The sequence below is a fragment of the Charadrius vociferus genome, unplaced genomic scaffold (genome assembly GCF_000708025.1).
Source record: "Charadrius vociferus isolate BGI_N301 unplaced genomic scaffold, ASM70802v2 scaffold649, whole genome shotgun sequence".
NCBI lineage: Eukaryota > Metazoa > Chordata > Aves > Charadriiformes > Charadriidae > Charadrius > Charadrius vociferus.
The window spans coordinates 201,155-215,115 of record NW_009650124.1 but is presented as its reverse complement, the minus strand read 5'-3'; the positions used below and the strand labels follow the sequence as shown (position 1 = coordinate 215,115).

At 40.0% G+C, this 13,961-nt stretch overlaps 1 protein-coding gene across 1 annotated transcript in view; it reads left to right on the top strand.

Moving 5' to 3' along the window:
• Positions 1–6,374, top strand: part of SYK (spleen tyrosine kinase) — a 32,073-nt gene extending 25,699 nt beyond the window's left edge. Inside the window, 6 exon segments of the mRNA XM_009892385.1 lie at positions 501–678; positions 1,952–2,161; positions 2,603–2,792; positions 4,187–4,327; positions 4,567–4,679; positions 6,302–6,374. Of these exon segments, the coding sequence (XP_009890687.1) occupies positions 501–678; positions 1,952–2,161; positions 2,603–2,792; positions 4,187–4,327; positions 4,567–4,679; positions 6,302–6,374 (905 nt within the window).
• Positions 6,375–13,961: the final 7,587 nt, after the last annotated feature.

The window sequence follows — 13,961 nt, the reverse complement described above, 5'->3', positions numbered from 1 at the left end:
AGCAGAAATACCTTTTTCCATGTTGAAGTAAAAGATAATTAATTCCTTGACTCAAAAAGCTTCATCCTTGCACTTCATAAAAAGAAATGTGCCTTGCTGCATCCACAGTGCCAAGTTGGTGCTTAGGCTTTCTGTAAAATGAAATTAAAGATGGGTACCTAAGAATAAACTACATATAAGGCAGCATTCTAAGTTAAAGAATTGTCTGAGGTAAGTAATGGGAAGTACTAAGGAGAAGGGCCAGCCTTTAACCCTCCTTCTGCCAAGGAGCCTCCTGGTTTCTTGTTTCGCTGGTGCTCAGTAGTTAGAGCACATCACCAGGTGGAGGTCACTTGCTTTTGGGGTATTCTAAAGTGCCTGTAGCTGGACTGCATGCGGTTTCTTTACTATGCCCTCGTAAGTCAAACACACTGATGATCCTGAACATAGAAAGGGTAAATACAATAGCTGTGGTGGCAAAAATGTCTCACATAATGCCTAATTTTTTGATTGAGCTGCAGGTGATCAGAGAGAGGCCTTACCCATGGATACTGAGGTCTATGAAAGTCCATATGCTGATCCAGATGAAATGAAACCAAAAAATGTCACTCTTGATAGAAAATTGTTAACCTTGGAGGAAGGAGAACTTGGCTCTGGCAACTTCGGTACTGTAAAGAAAGGGTTCTATAAGATGAAAAAGTAAGTCCTTCCTTCTATTTTCATGGAGTCTAATATGTAAAAGTTCAAGCCCTTATTCTTCCAAGCAGCAGTAATCTTTGCATGTCGTTTGGGGTGACAGACTGTACCTAATTAATTTGGGCTAATATTCACTAGTTTCTCTCATTGTACATACACTCATTTTCTGTACACTCATTTTCTTTTCCTCTCTTTGCAGACACCTCTTTGCCTGCAGCATAGTCACCTCCCAGCCATTATTTTTGTCTGTAAAGTGGGGAAGTGCCCCTTTTGACTATTTTCTCTCTGTCAGGCATAGAAGAGTGGGAATTCTGCTGCCTTGCTCCATAGTTTGTATGGGCAGTCATGCTACTCAGTATTTCACAGATGCACAACCTGTCTTTGAGAAATAGCTAGAGTACCATGGACAGCTTACCTGTAGCAAAGAGAGTTTATCCTAAAATAAGTATGATAAATACCTGTTTCACGAAGCTGCAATGTTGATTTTCAAGAAGACAGAACATGTTGTGACCTTTCTTACTGTGTAGTTGCAGTAGGAACAGACCCTGTTTATACTGGCAGAAGTGGGAGAACCTTCATGCATTTTCATAATAAAACATTATCAAGTATGTTGTTTGAGTACATGGGCTGATTATGTATACACTTTCACCACTTGAAGCTGGAGGCATTTCTTTAACCAAGGGTTTCAGAGCCAGGAAGGATTTTTCTTTTGCCAGTACACTCTGAGGGGATTTAAAGGGCTCTGGTCCCAGCTTATGTATTTGCTAATCTTGTTTCACGCTTGAGTTCTGTTGATCTCATCAGTTACTCTTTCACTCAGTTGTATGAGCTGAAGGTTGCAGGAGTAGGCTTGGTTTCTCGGGATTTCAGAGTACTGCCTTGGGGCTTTGCAATGCTGCTTATTCTAGTCTCATACCCAAAACACCTCAGTGCTTAGAAAGGCCTTTGTAGCTTTTCTTGCCAGAAAAGCTTTGTGGCATTCTTACCAGAATGAGCAAGAAAATTTTGTCCAGTACAATTGTTTTCAGGCTTTTTAAGACATTTTTATGACTATTTATAATTTTCTCAGGTTCTTTCCATTCTCTTTTGCTTAGCTGTGTTCTGAGCATTTGATAGAGAGCTGTTCCTGTTACAGTCCTGTTACATCCCCTCTGAATGTCAATTCTGTCTTTTGTCACAGTTTGTACTATGTGCATAGAATCATCAGATGAAGATTGTGTGCATTAGCACACAGATTTTTCAGCAACTAATCCCAGCACTGGATTCTTTTTTGTAGGGGTGCCAAGCCAGTGGCTGTAAAAATTCTTAAGAATGAGAGCAATGATCCAGCCATAAAGGATGAATTACTGAGAGAAGCAAATGTAATGCAGCAACTGGATAACCCATATATTGTCCGGATGATAGGCATATGTGAAGCTGAGGCCTGGATGTTAGTAATGGAAATGGCTGAACTTGGGCCATTGAACAAATTCTTGCAAAAAAATAGGTATGCAAGCTTTGATTCCATTTCATAGGATTTATCCAAAGGGGTTACAGATCCTTTTTTTGGTTTTGATTTTTTTTAAGGTCAATTTTAAACTGACATGTTGTTAGTGTAATAATTAATGATGGTAGTTACTCTTCACTGGGACATGATTACCTTGTACATGTCTCCTAATTGTCAAATATTACTGGTAAAATAGTGCATTTTGAATAAATGAAAGAATTTTCACATGTCCTTCAATTGCTCATTTGTTGATATGATCACACATCATCTCAGTCAGGACATTCTTATGCTGCCTGTTTTAATTAAAGCTTAGCTAAACATAAGTGGATTAGGTTCCTAGTATGATGTGGGGAAGTTCATAGTAAAGATTTATATTTGAACTCCATGAAAAGCCATGAAAATGAACTTCTGACCTCTTAAAAATTCAATTATGATTTTCAGACATGTCACGGAGAAGAATATAACAGAGCTGGTACATCAGGTTTCCATGGGGATGAAATACCTGGAGGAGAATAACTTCGTTCATAGGGATCTGGCTGCAAGGAACGTGCTATTAGTCACCCAACATTATGCCAAAATTAGTGACTTTGGACTTTCTAAAGCTCTTAGTGCTGATGAAAATTATTATAAGGTAAGGTTTGCACAAGACAGGAAAGCTGGATAGTAGCGTAGCTTAATAACGTTATTTTTCAGCTGAAGTGCAGTTGTTTTTAAAAATTGAAAATTAGAAATAGTATGTATCATCCATTATTTTATGGCCTTATAGTAGGTCACTGATTTTCAAAATGTGTGATCAACATCAAGAGATGTGTAGTTCCATCTAGGGATGGGAGAAAGTTAGTCACATTTTTTATTTGCTTACTTTATCCATTTATGTTTTATAAACTTGTCGTTAGAAGGTTAGAAGGTTGAAATTTATGGTGGAAGTGAGATAATAAAAGAGTGAAAATATCTCTGTTGCAGATGTAAACTTTTGGGCACTTAGAGTTTTCACCATGTCCAAGGAAAATTTAATCTAGCACACTGTATTATTGACTAACAGAATTGAATTTGGGAAGTTTTTTGAAAGAATATCATTGGTAAATAATCATTTGATCTAAGCAGAAATTGTTTAGCTTGGTTTTAAATTCATTTGATCTCTGTACAGCTAAAGGGACTGAAATAACTGCTACATTTAATAACGTAAAAACATCTGTGGGAGACAAAGGCTCTAATCATGTCTGCAGCTTTTATTTCTGATATATTGCTCTTACAGTTCAAATTATTTCTTCCTTCTGCCTGTTCCCTTTCATCGGCTGTTTAAAACTAATAAGCCAGCCCATGAAATGCTGCAGAGGAGGAGCAAGCACATACTCCCTTCTGATGACCTTCCTATGGGAATAGTAACTGCTGCCAGAAAAGACAGTAGCATCTTAAATCACTGCCACTAGCTAGCCAGAGCTGCTTGTCAGAGGTGTGCGAATTGGTATTAAAGGCCCGTTCCCTATACAACTCCACAATGGGGTTCTTTCAGTAGATCTAGCGCTGTGCTGGGGTAGCTTGACACTTGCATTGTTGTAAGATAGCGTTATGGCATAACTTAGTTGAACTGCAGTTTGCCACAAGGTGGTCACTGTGCTTTGAAATGGAGCGTCAACTTCAAGTAATAATGTAGCTCAGTGTAGCTGCGTGTATGTCTCTTCCTCTGGGTGCAGAGCCTAGATGAAAAGTCTTACGTTTAAAGAGCAACTTTAAATTAAATGCCACTAAAAACATGACTCCAGGTCATTTAGCTGAGCTTTGCTTTACCATAGATTTCATTTCAGTGCATTATTTTGAAAGTGGAAGATTAGGAAAAATTTTGTAACATTTTTGAAGAAGCTGCTGCGCATTCTCTGTAATGCCAACTGCATCAGAAATGTTATGGTACTTGGTACAAATGTGTGCAGATCTAAGTTAACTCGGCTTATGTGAATTCTGATGTTGTTTACTACTTACCACTGTCTCTAGCCTGCTTTTTTTCTCTTCTGTTATGACTTATTTTAGGCACAAAGTCATGGAAAATGGCCAGTCAAGTGGTATGCTCCAGAATGCATGAATTTCTACAAATTTTCTAGCAAAAGTGATGTCTGGAGCTTTGGGGTTTTAATGTGGGAAGCTTTCTCTTATGGGCAAAAACCATATAAGGTGAGTAGGTCCATCTGGCAATTTTTTTTCTGTAAAAATTCAGAGCAAATTTTAACCAGTGCCTTTTCCTACCTAAAAAGGGTTATTGCAGGCCAAAGGAGTCCTTAGCATCCCACCAGTTGCAACAAATGAGTCAAAGGATAGTCCAAAATCAACTCCAGGCCTCTATTTGTTTTATACTGCCATGTGTGCTGTAATCATTTGCAACTCAGATGACTGTTCTGGTCACCCTGTTCCAGGGAATGAAAGGTGGTGAAGTTGCACATATGATTGAAAGAGGAGAACGAATGGAACGACCTGAAGTCTGTCCAACAGAAGTCTATGATCTAATGAAATTGTGTTGGACATACAAGTGAGTGTGATGTTATGCTCTCTCTTTTAATATAAGAATGTTTTAATCTACTTGGTTAATAGTCAGAAAAGGGGGGTGAAAGGGTGTTTCAAAATACATCATTTCAGCTGGTGTTTAGCTTACAAACAACCTCCAAAATATGGATTCAGTTGCACTTTGAAGTGAAAATTATTGAGTTATTATATCTTGAAAACTACAAGAAGCTGGTTGTACACAGCTGATATTGCTGGAATGGTTATATAAAAAAAATATGGTATCATAAAGAATAAGTAATTCCACAAAACAGTCTGATGGATTTTGAAAAGAAAGTTTGAAATTAGGCAACTATTTTTGTTTAATTTTGGATTTCATTTTGTTTAATTTTCATTTCCAAGACTTTTTCTTTACTGAAATGTCAAAGTCATATTGCCAAATTATTCATTCCATTCCTCAATAACTAATTGTTTGGACCTATTTTTCTCTTCTTTTATTTCTGAATATACTCAGATTGGATCCCACATTGATGTCCTATTAGTGAGAGGCAAAAGTTCATTTCGGATCATACCTAATATGTCAGAAACATTTTTTCTGATCAATAACAAATCAGAAGTTAGAATTATGAAATATAAAGAAGAAAAAAAGAAACGGAAGCCTACCTGATATTCTTTTTTAATTAGTATATTGCAAAAATTTATTAAAAATCTTTTATGATTTATCATTTTAAACTATCTTGTTGAAGTTACTTTTAGCTGTAGGAAGGTATCCATAAAGCACCCAAAGTCCACTGTAATGTCCCTTATTCTTCCAGTTGACCATCTGGAGAATATGTGTGTCCAACAAAGGTCTCTGGATTCCATTTAAGGAGCTGTGGTACTTCACTTTTAGGTACCTTGCTTCTTTGTTGGTTTTATTACACCTAGTACTCTAGAAAGAATGTGGAGCCATAAAATAACTTCTGCCTTTGGGTTTGACTCAAAGAATGCCATAACAGTTCTAGAGAGAAAGGGATTTTTTTGTTGTTGTTATGATTAATAAGTATATCATTAAGCATCCTGCTTTTTATTTGTTTGTACTCAAATATCTTTAATCTTGGAAAGAAAAGAAAAAAATTTAAAAAGAAGGCTCAAGTCAGGCAGTGCAACTATCTCAATATATAATGTATCATTGTAAGGGCTTGTTGTCAGTTTAATTTTGTTCTCCCAAATCAACAAAGAGTTGCAGATATAGAGGAAAGAAAGTACAGCCATATAGTGTATGCCTAGGCTCCTCTCAGTGGTGTTAAGTGACTCTGTATGACTGTAGTACCCATTATAAGGCAGATACTGCACTGTAAGTATTCTTTTCTCTAGATTATTACTGAAGTAAATTAAGTACAAAATCAAATGAAGCTAATTTGCTATTTCTTTCTTGTAGTACCTTCACCAACCACAAAGTAACAGGCATGATAGTAAATCCACTGACTGGATGTTCTGTAATAAAATTTGCCACTTGGTGTTCATTTCTAGCATTATTTTGGTAGCCTTAAAATATTGTGAGCAGCTTTAAATGAGCTACCACTGAAGTAAACTCCCAAGTGTTACAAGGCCCATGCACCTTTACAACTTTCTCCTTCCTACACAGTGATACTTGTTGTCTTTCCACAGTGTTGATGACCGACCAGGATTTGTTGCAGTCGAGCTAAGGTTACGTAACTACTATTATGACATTTCCCACTAATGACGTGAAGAACAGCAGCATGCATGCCTCCAGCCAGCACCCTCTGAGAAGCAGTTCAGTTTCCAAAACCAAGAGACTTTGATTTTTGTACTGTCGCTTTCACCCTGCAAAGCTCGGAGCTAAGCCCTGTGTCTGTAGGGTTGCCTTTTCTTGCCTTCTGTGCAATATCCAGCCCCAAAATAGAGTGTTGAAAGTGGAGAGGCCCCAAAGCGAGCAGCAAGGACGTCAGAACAGATGCTTATACTTCTGCTACATTCCATTTCAATTTAGTTACAGCTTTATTGGCATCACATTTTGCGGTCATGTAAAACCTATTTAATGTCTTTCAGCCCTCTTCCTCTCTTATATGTGAATGCAGATTGGATTTAGATTCTTGTTATTAATATTCTTAGTCTTCAAATGCATTAAGAGTTGTTCCAGCCTTCCCCGTCCCCAAGGAAGAATAGCATAAATATTTCTCACTGTGAAGGAAATTCACTGTGAAAGTGTGTCAGTCGCTTTGACTGACAGCATGTTTGATTTTACCCCCAAGCCCCTTTAAAACCAAATCGTATTCTTCTCAGTAGTAATTTAGGCAGAGGGGAACTGGGAGATGTGAATTTCTAACATCATCATCTCCTTTAAATGTGACCAGCTTCTCTCGTTCCTCATGTCATGTGGAAGCCCAGGTGTCCCTCAGGGAACTGTTTTTTTCCTGGTGAGACCTGGGAACTCAGGGGCTTGCTCTTATCTTGGAAAAAAATGTATCAGTACCTAAGACAGTGATTCTGGGTTTTAACACAAACTGCATCACTGCATTCCTGAAAAGATAGCTGTACAGTGAAAAGTGATGGAGCAGCACCTTTCTTTTTCTCTGTACTGTTTCAGCCTTCCCCGGAGATATCTTTTCCACATATGTCTTCTGGTATACCAAAGCTCCTTGTGTTGTGTTTTGAGCAGCAATCCTTTCTATCTTTTTTCAAACCTTTCTTGAAAAGCATTTGTGAGAATTCACACGTTTTATTGCCTCTAAAGCTAAATTTCACCCCTAGCTCAAATATTTTAAAACAGGCATACGGACATCGAGTTTACTCTTGTGCACTCCTAAATATTAATATTTGTCCTGTTATTAATCCCTGTGAGGATCTCAGGAAAAGGTATCTGTCTTAACATTCTTCTGTAATGCGCCGTGCATCTCCATTAATGTGTGAGTATAGCAATGGGAATAACAAATAGTGTAGTCAACTTCTGATTCTGTTTTTCCCTTTGTGCTTTGTCCAGTCTCATTTTAAATATTATAGATATCGAAATTTCTATCACTTGTTCTCACAAGCAGCTACTTTACTGTCATTTACATATATCTCAGGAGTCTACATATGTTGCATCTACTAGATATAGAGATTTTAGAAGAATGTAAAGAATAAAATTTAGAGTTAGATATATTTATTGCATACAGTTGGTTAGAACATAGGTGTTTATGAGTGAACAGGGTATTCTTAGAGATGCAGTGATATTTTTTTCTCTAGCAAAGAAACCGTGTGGGCAATTACAGAGAGAAAGTGTGAAATAATTTTCATAAGAGATTACTATAAACAAATGTAGGAGTTACTGTATTTTTTTTTTCTTTTTACTAAGCTTATGGTCTATTTTTCAAAAAATACCTGGTGATTTTTGGTAGTTTAATCTTGAGTGTCCAATGCAAGACACTTCAGAAAGCACGTGCTACTGAAAGATACTGAGTGCAATAGACCATGTTTCAAATGTGACCAATAGACAAGATGACTTATTTTTTGTTTTGGTTTTAGGAAACATTTTTCTACAAGAATATCTTGTGTAGAAGTTAGCCATAGTTATATGTAGGTGTTTTGTTGCTTCAATCCCGTTGCAGAGAAATTGTTAGCTCTACATGTGCAATTAGTACATTCATGGGGATATTAGTAATAAACAAATTGCACAAATCTCTACTAGCCAGTAGGTGACAGTACTCAGTTTTCCTGAGAGAGATATATATTTATCTGTCTTTCTCTCTTTCTCTCTTAAAAAGTGTTATCTGATATAACAAAACTAGAAGAATATTTCATCTCTTCTGAGTGAATGTCACTTTCTGGTGTTCCTCAATTGTTTTTAACTTCACTATTACAAAAAGAATATAAAGTATTGTGAGATAAATGGATTAGGTTTTAAAATTGAAATTAAAGATGCTGTTTTACAAAATATGTTGTTTTAACAAGAATCTTTATTTAAGTGCTTTCTAAAAAATGCCGATGCTGTGCAGAGTGTGTGTATTTACTGAGTTACTGTGATTGTTGTGGAAGACTGAGATTCCCCTATTGACACTGAAAGGTACCTGACACAGCAGATAAGCCCACTGAAGCCTAGACTGCTTTTGGAGCTATTCAGGACTAGCAGAAAAATGTGCCAAAATATGCATGTTGTTATTACCCCTAAGCCTTTCCAAGATGCTGCTTTTCCACAATACTGTGCTGGATCTGGAAGGTTATGGCTATCAGGAATCAGTGCAGTATATCAGTTGTCCAAGGATTTCTGCACTGCAGGTATCAGCTATGCAGGATGTAAGTCACGTTATGCCACACGGAGCCTCCCCAAAGGTGCAGGCAACTGTTCTAGGTATTCTGAAATAACAATAGAGAGATCTTAGTCTTTCATTTAGCTTTTACTGCAGACTCAGGTCCTTGGAAAAGCAAAGGCTGGATGGGACTGAATGTGAATCTGAATAATAAACAACAGAAGACGAAAGCTAGACAACTCTTCAAGCACGTACTTACTTTTTGGGGGGATCAGTCAGTGACTGACCTAAACTGTACTGCTGTGGTTGTTTTCCTGGGTAGCAAATCTGACCTAATTGTTCCACTTCCCCACTCGTGGGACTGCACCATCAACTGATATGAAGGGGCTTTTGTCTTTTGGCTGCCTGCATTTTGTTGTCTTTATTTTTAGGTTGACTCATATCAGAAATCCCTTTTGGCAGTGTAGCCCCAAAAGTAATTGTTACAGTAGAGTAAAGGGGTAGCAAACTGCAGCATGGAGGAAGGGAGGCTGGTGTGAGTAGCTCAGGGAAGAAGGAGCAGGTAAGAACATGTTAAACAGGTTTTTCAGTCAAGGAAAACACAGTATAGTTAAGCTTTGGTTAGGGCTCAAATCTACAAAATCACTGAGTTTTTTCAGAGTACACCTTTTCCTGTGAAGACCCACCCAAACTTCCTAAAAACCCTGGCACAATCTCCACCTGCTTCAAACACTGTGCAAAAAGGGGACTTTTAATCAGACAATGAAAAATATCCATAATTTTCACACCTGAAATCATCGCAGTCAGAACTGGAAGTTTGATAAAGTGCGCATCTGAGCGCAGTGTGTGCAGCTGGGTGGTGGTCTGAGGTAGCTGTGTGCCCTGGCCCTGCCAGGAGGTGGCAATCCTTGAACACTGTTGGACTGATGCACTTGTCTGAGCAGTTCTGGCATGGCTGCTGCTGTGCCTGTGCGGTAGTGGAGGAACTTGTTAGTCCATGTGCTGCTAGCTGTGCAGCTAAGTTCCACATGAAGACAAATCGTGAATGATTTATATCATGAATGGCTAGCTGTGGATGATTAACGAAGGCTTCTGAGACTCTGTGTCCCCCTGTCTTTTAAGTGATACCAGCAGTGGGGGATTGCAGGCAGAAAGATACAGAGTATGTCCCACACATGCATAGAAGGGGGTGAGGGTGGCGTCTGGGTTGAATAGTACAGAGGAACAATAAGCCAGCAGTTGTAATTACCAGCTCTAAGTTTAGTGAGGACAGAAAGCCTGTAAGTCATGCAGAAAAATAAAATGGAAAAAAAAAAAGGAGAGAAAAAAATGCACCATCTGATTCTTGACAGTGAAGAAAAACAGCAGTGACGAAAAACAATATGGTACTTAAAGCGATCCCAGACTCAGATGGAAAAGGGCTGCTTCAAGAGTTAGTATCACCACTCCCCAGCAGTGTGACCCAGTGCAACATGCTGTGGTGCAATGCAAGACAGTGGCACTACCACATTTGGGCCCTGGCTCTCACTGTCGGGGTGACTTGTGTGCCTGGTGGTAGCGGGGAGTGGTTGTAGGGCTGATGGGCAAGACTGAACGGCCGAATGCCTTCTGCTGTAACTACAAGCAGCTGGGGGCTGAGACACAAACGCCTTTTCTGGGGCAGCCAGGTAACCTGTGAAAGTTTGCAGCTGGAAAAGGAGGAGAGGACTGAGGGTGGAGCATGCAGCAACTGTCAGAAAGACAAAGTGTTGAGGGAAAGAAATTGTCTCCTGTGAGATTGATTAATAGTGCTGCAAAAAAGAGACAAGTCTATGGCATACGTGTTTTCCTTCAGGCTTTTATTACACCACGGATTCCTGTGAAACAACAGTCAGAGTGATGTAGCCCAAACATGACTGGAAACAACAGTCCTCCAGCTACCCAGAGCTCTCTGAAGCCAGGCTAGTACTGTGCATCATTCTCCAAATGGGTATTTTTTTCTTTCCTGTCATATGTGTGTTAATTGAGGTTAATACCCACTGGGTTCCTTGGCATATAATTAACTCTGCACTGAGTATAACCACTGCTTCCCTAACGCAGTGGAGACGCACACATTTCTCAATAACCAGAAAAGTGGAAGAAACAAGAGGCAGCTGGAGAAAGCACTACACTGCTGTCCATTAAAATTCATAGCTTCAAATGTAAATAGCACCTGGATGACCAGTCCAGTATAAATGTGCATAGATCATTAACTCCCCACATCTGTCTACCATTGCAAATGCCTTAAATTTTCAGGGTAAGAGCCTGTTAGGTCCAAACCTTGCTTAACTGTAACAAAGTGCTCGTGGAGGAGTCCCACTGACATGTGGGTGCAGCTACCGCTGCCCGCGTGGCATGTCCCCTGCAACCGTGGGTCAGTGACCTGAGTGCTGGGTTCCCTGTGCCTCTGTCATGTTAGAAATACAACCTGCAACAACAACAACAAAAGGATAGAAACCACTTTGCAAAGAAGGGTTCAATACCACAGAAAATAGAGTGAGCCATCAGCCCACGCTGCAGCACAAGAGTTACTTTGCATGGATACTCACTTCTCTGTCCTGCGGCATTGCCATCAGCCAGTGGCTGTGTGGACATCAACGTCTGTTCTTTCTTCTTCCTGCTTTGTTAAAGGGAAATTGTGCTGTTTTCAGCAACAACAAGAACGCCAAGACTGTAACTGCATGCCTGAGCAGCAGAACAGGTAGTAGAGGCCTTCTATAGCTGTCTCTTGCACCGTTTGAAGACTTTACTTTAAAAACATTACACATACATACGCACATATGCTTGTAGTTTATTGTCATTCTTTCCTACCTGTGTTCAATAACACCTTTTCCTCCTGCCTCAGTTCTTACTCCACAGCCACTGCAGCTGTATCATCAGATCTTGTTCTAAGTTGTGTGCAGATTTCATGAATGTTATCAAATGATTTCTGTCTGACTGGTGCACCAGGTCCAGTATCCTGAAGCAATGACAAATTGGCAAAGAAATGCTAACACTGTTGGTCTTCAGTTGCATTTACAGAAGGTGAGAAGGAAGCTGCATGGAAGGGAACAGCTGGGGGGGGCAGGGATACATCAAGAGATGCACCAGAGAAACAAGCTCAATGAGCTTGCCAAAGAACAGGACTTGGGGGCATTTTTTCCACTCTGCATTGGAGCAGTTGTAAATTGACTGTTTGGCTTGGTTTGATGTTTCTTTTCCCAACAGATGTGTAATTTGGAGCCGATGCTTCCCTATTTTTCTGCAGTAATGACAAATCCTAGCCATAGCTGGGTGTAAACACCTAAATTATCAATGTCGTTTTGTTTCAGCAAGATTTCCACAGTTGCCAGTAAATACCCTGAACTGGGCCATTTATACGTATGCAGCTACATTTCTCTTCTAGCAAATTCCATGGGCCTCTGTCTTCTGATTACTATGCAAACACATGCTTAAATTACAAGAGAAGCACCAGCAGCCAGCTGTCTCTCAAAGCCCTCAGGCTCCCTTTGACCATCAAAGGACAGCGCAGAGATGTGCTGCACAGTAAACTTCAGCCATCGCCACGAGGAAAGCTCCTAACCTCTTTCTCCCAGCACAGCTGTATTTCTAGATAATATGGCCTCTTTAAGAGACGAAATACAAAATGGTACAGATATCCCTGGAGGTGTTCAAGGCCAGGCTGGACGTGGTCTTGGGAAACCTGGTCTGGTGGGAGGTGCCCCTGTCTACAGCAGGGGGGTTGGAACTTGATGATCTTCAAGGTCCGTTCCAACCTAAACCATTCTATGATTCTATGATTTACTGTCAGATGGCAATAGTGTAAAAGGACCACACACATAGACACACAACCCTTGCACTGGGGAGCCACCTCAATTTCTGCAGGCTCCCAACGCAATAGAACATAGCCTTTTTTTTTTTCTTTTGCAAATATGTTGTTGACTCTGTCATTGACATGTGCATGCCTTTGGCTATTAAATCCTATATCCACTGGTATTACTGCTTCCCCAGGGACATGCACTGATCAAGCGCTATTTTTAAACTCTTCAATCAACCATGGCTTCCTTTTTATCTGTCCACTCTGTAGCTGCTGTAGGGAGTGAGCATGGCATTCCTCATCTTTTTGTGGTTTCTGCTTATAAGGAAGAGGCAGGACAAGTAGTGATTATTGTTGGTGCTGGAGTACTACACAAGTTAGATTACAGGATGAAGTACAGATTGAATCATGTCTCAGAAATTCACCCTCCAGTGTCACATTGTACCCGAGTTAATGCAAACCAGAACTCACACTACACAGCACAAGTACAAAGCTCTCAGTTTGTTTCCAAAGCTCCCACAGCTTTTTCCATGCCAGCTATATATATATATATGTATGAAAGAAACTAATAATACAACACATTCCTGTGTTTGTTCACAGAACTGTATGTGGCCAATTTCTTGAGTCACTTAATTACAAGGAAGATGAGGCCTGAACAAAGAAATGCACTCAAGGTTTGCTTGGTTATTGAGTGCAGTCCTTGTCTTCCTTTCCCCCAAAAAGAAAAGGTTCCAAGGAGTTTGCAGTGCAGCTAGACGGAATGGAGACTCCAGATGCCACACCAAACCTGGACACTGATACAGCTGTGAGGCTGCTGGAACCTACATCTTTTCCCTGAAAACTGCATTTTTTGGTGGTAGTACACTGCTGGACCCATGAAGCCAGTATGCCTTTCTGCTTGGACACCAAGAATCAGCAGAACCCTGCTGATTACTACCCATCATGCATTAATAAGCATTTGGGGTGAAGGGGCATGGAAAACACTGGGACAACCTCAAACCCATATCTTTGATTACACTGTAACACACACCAGCTATGCTTCCCACATAGTGCTATGCTGTGGGGAAGAAATGAATCAGCCCTTCATCCTGGGAAGACCAGGGGACCACAACTTACACACCAAAGCACAGAAAACAGTTAAAGACCTGAGTCCAGGTCCGAGGCATTTGTCATACAGACCTGCAGCCTCTAGGCCATGTTTTTGCAGGGGCATCTCAAGAACAACTGGATGAGTAGGGCCACTTCAGGAACTAAAAAGAGAAAGCAG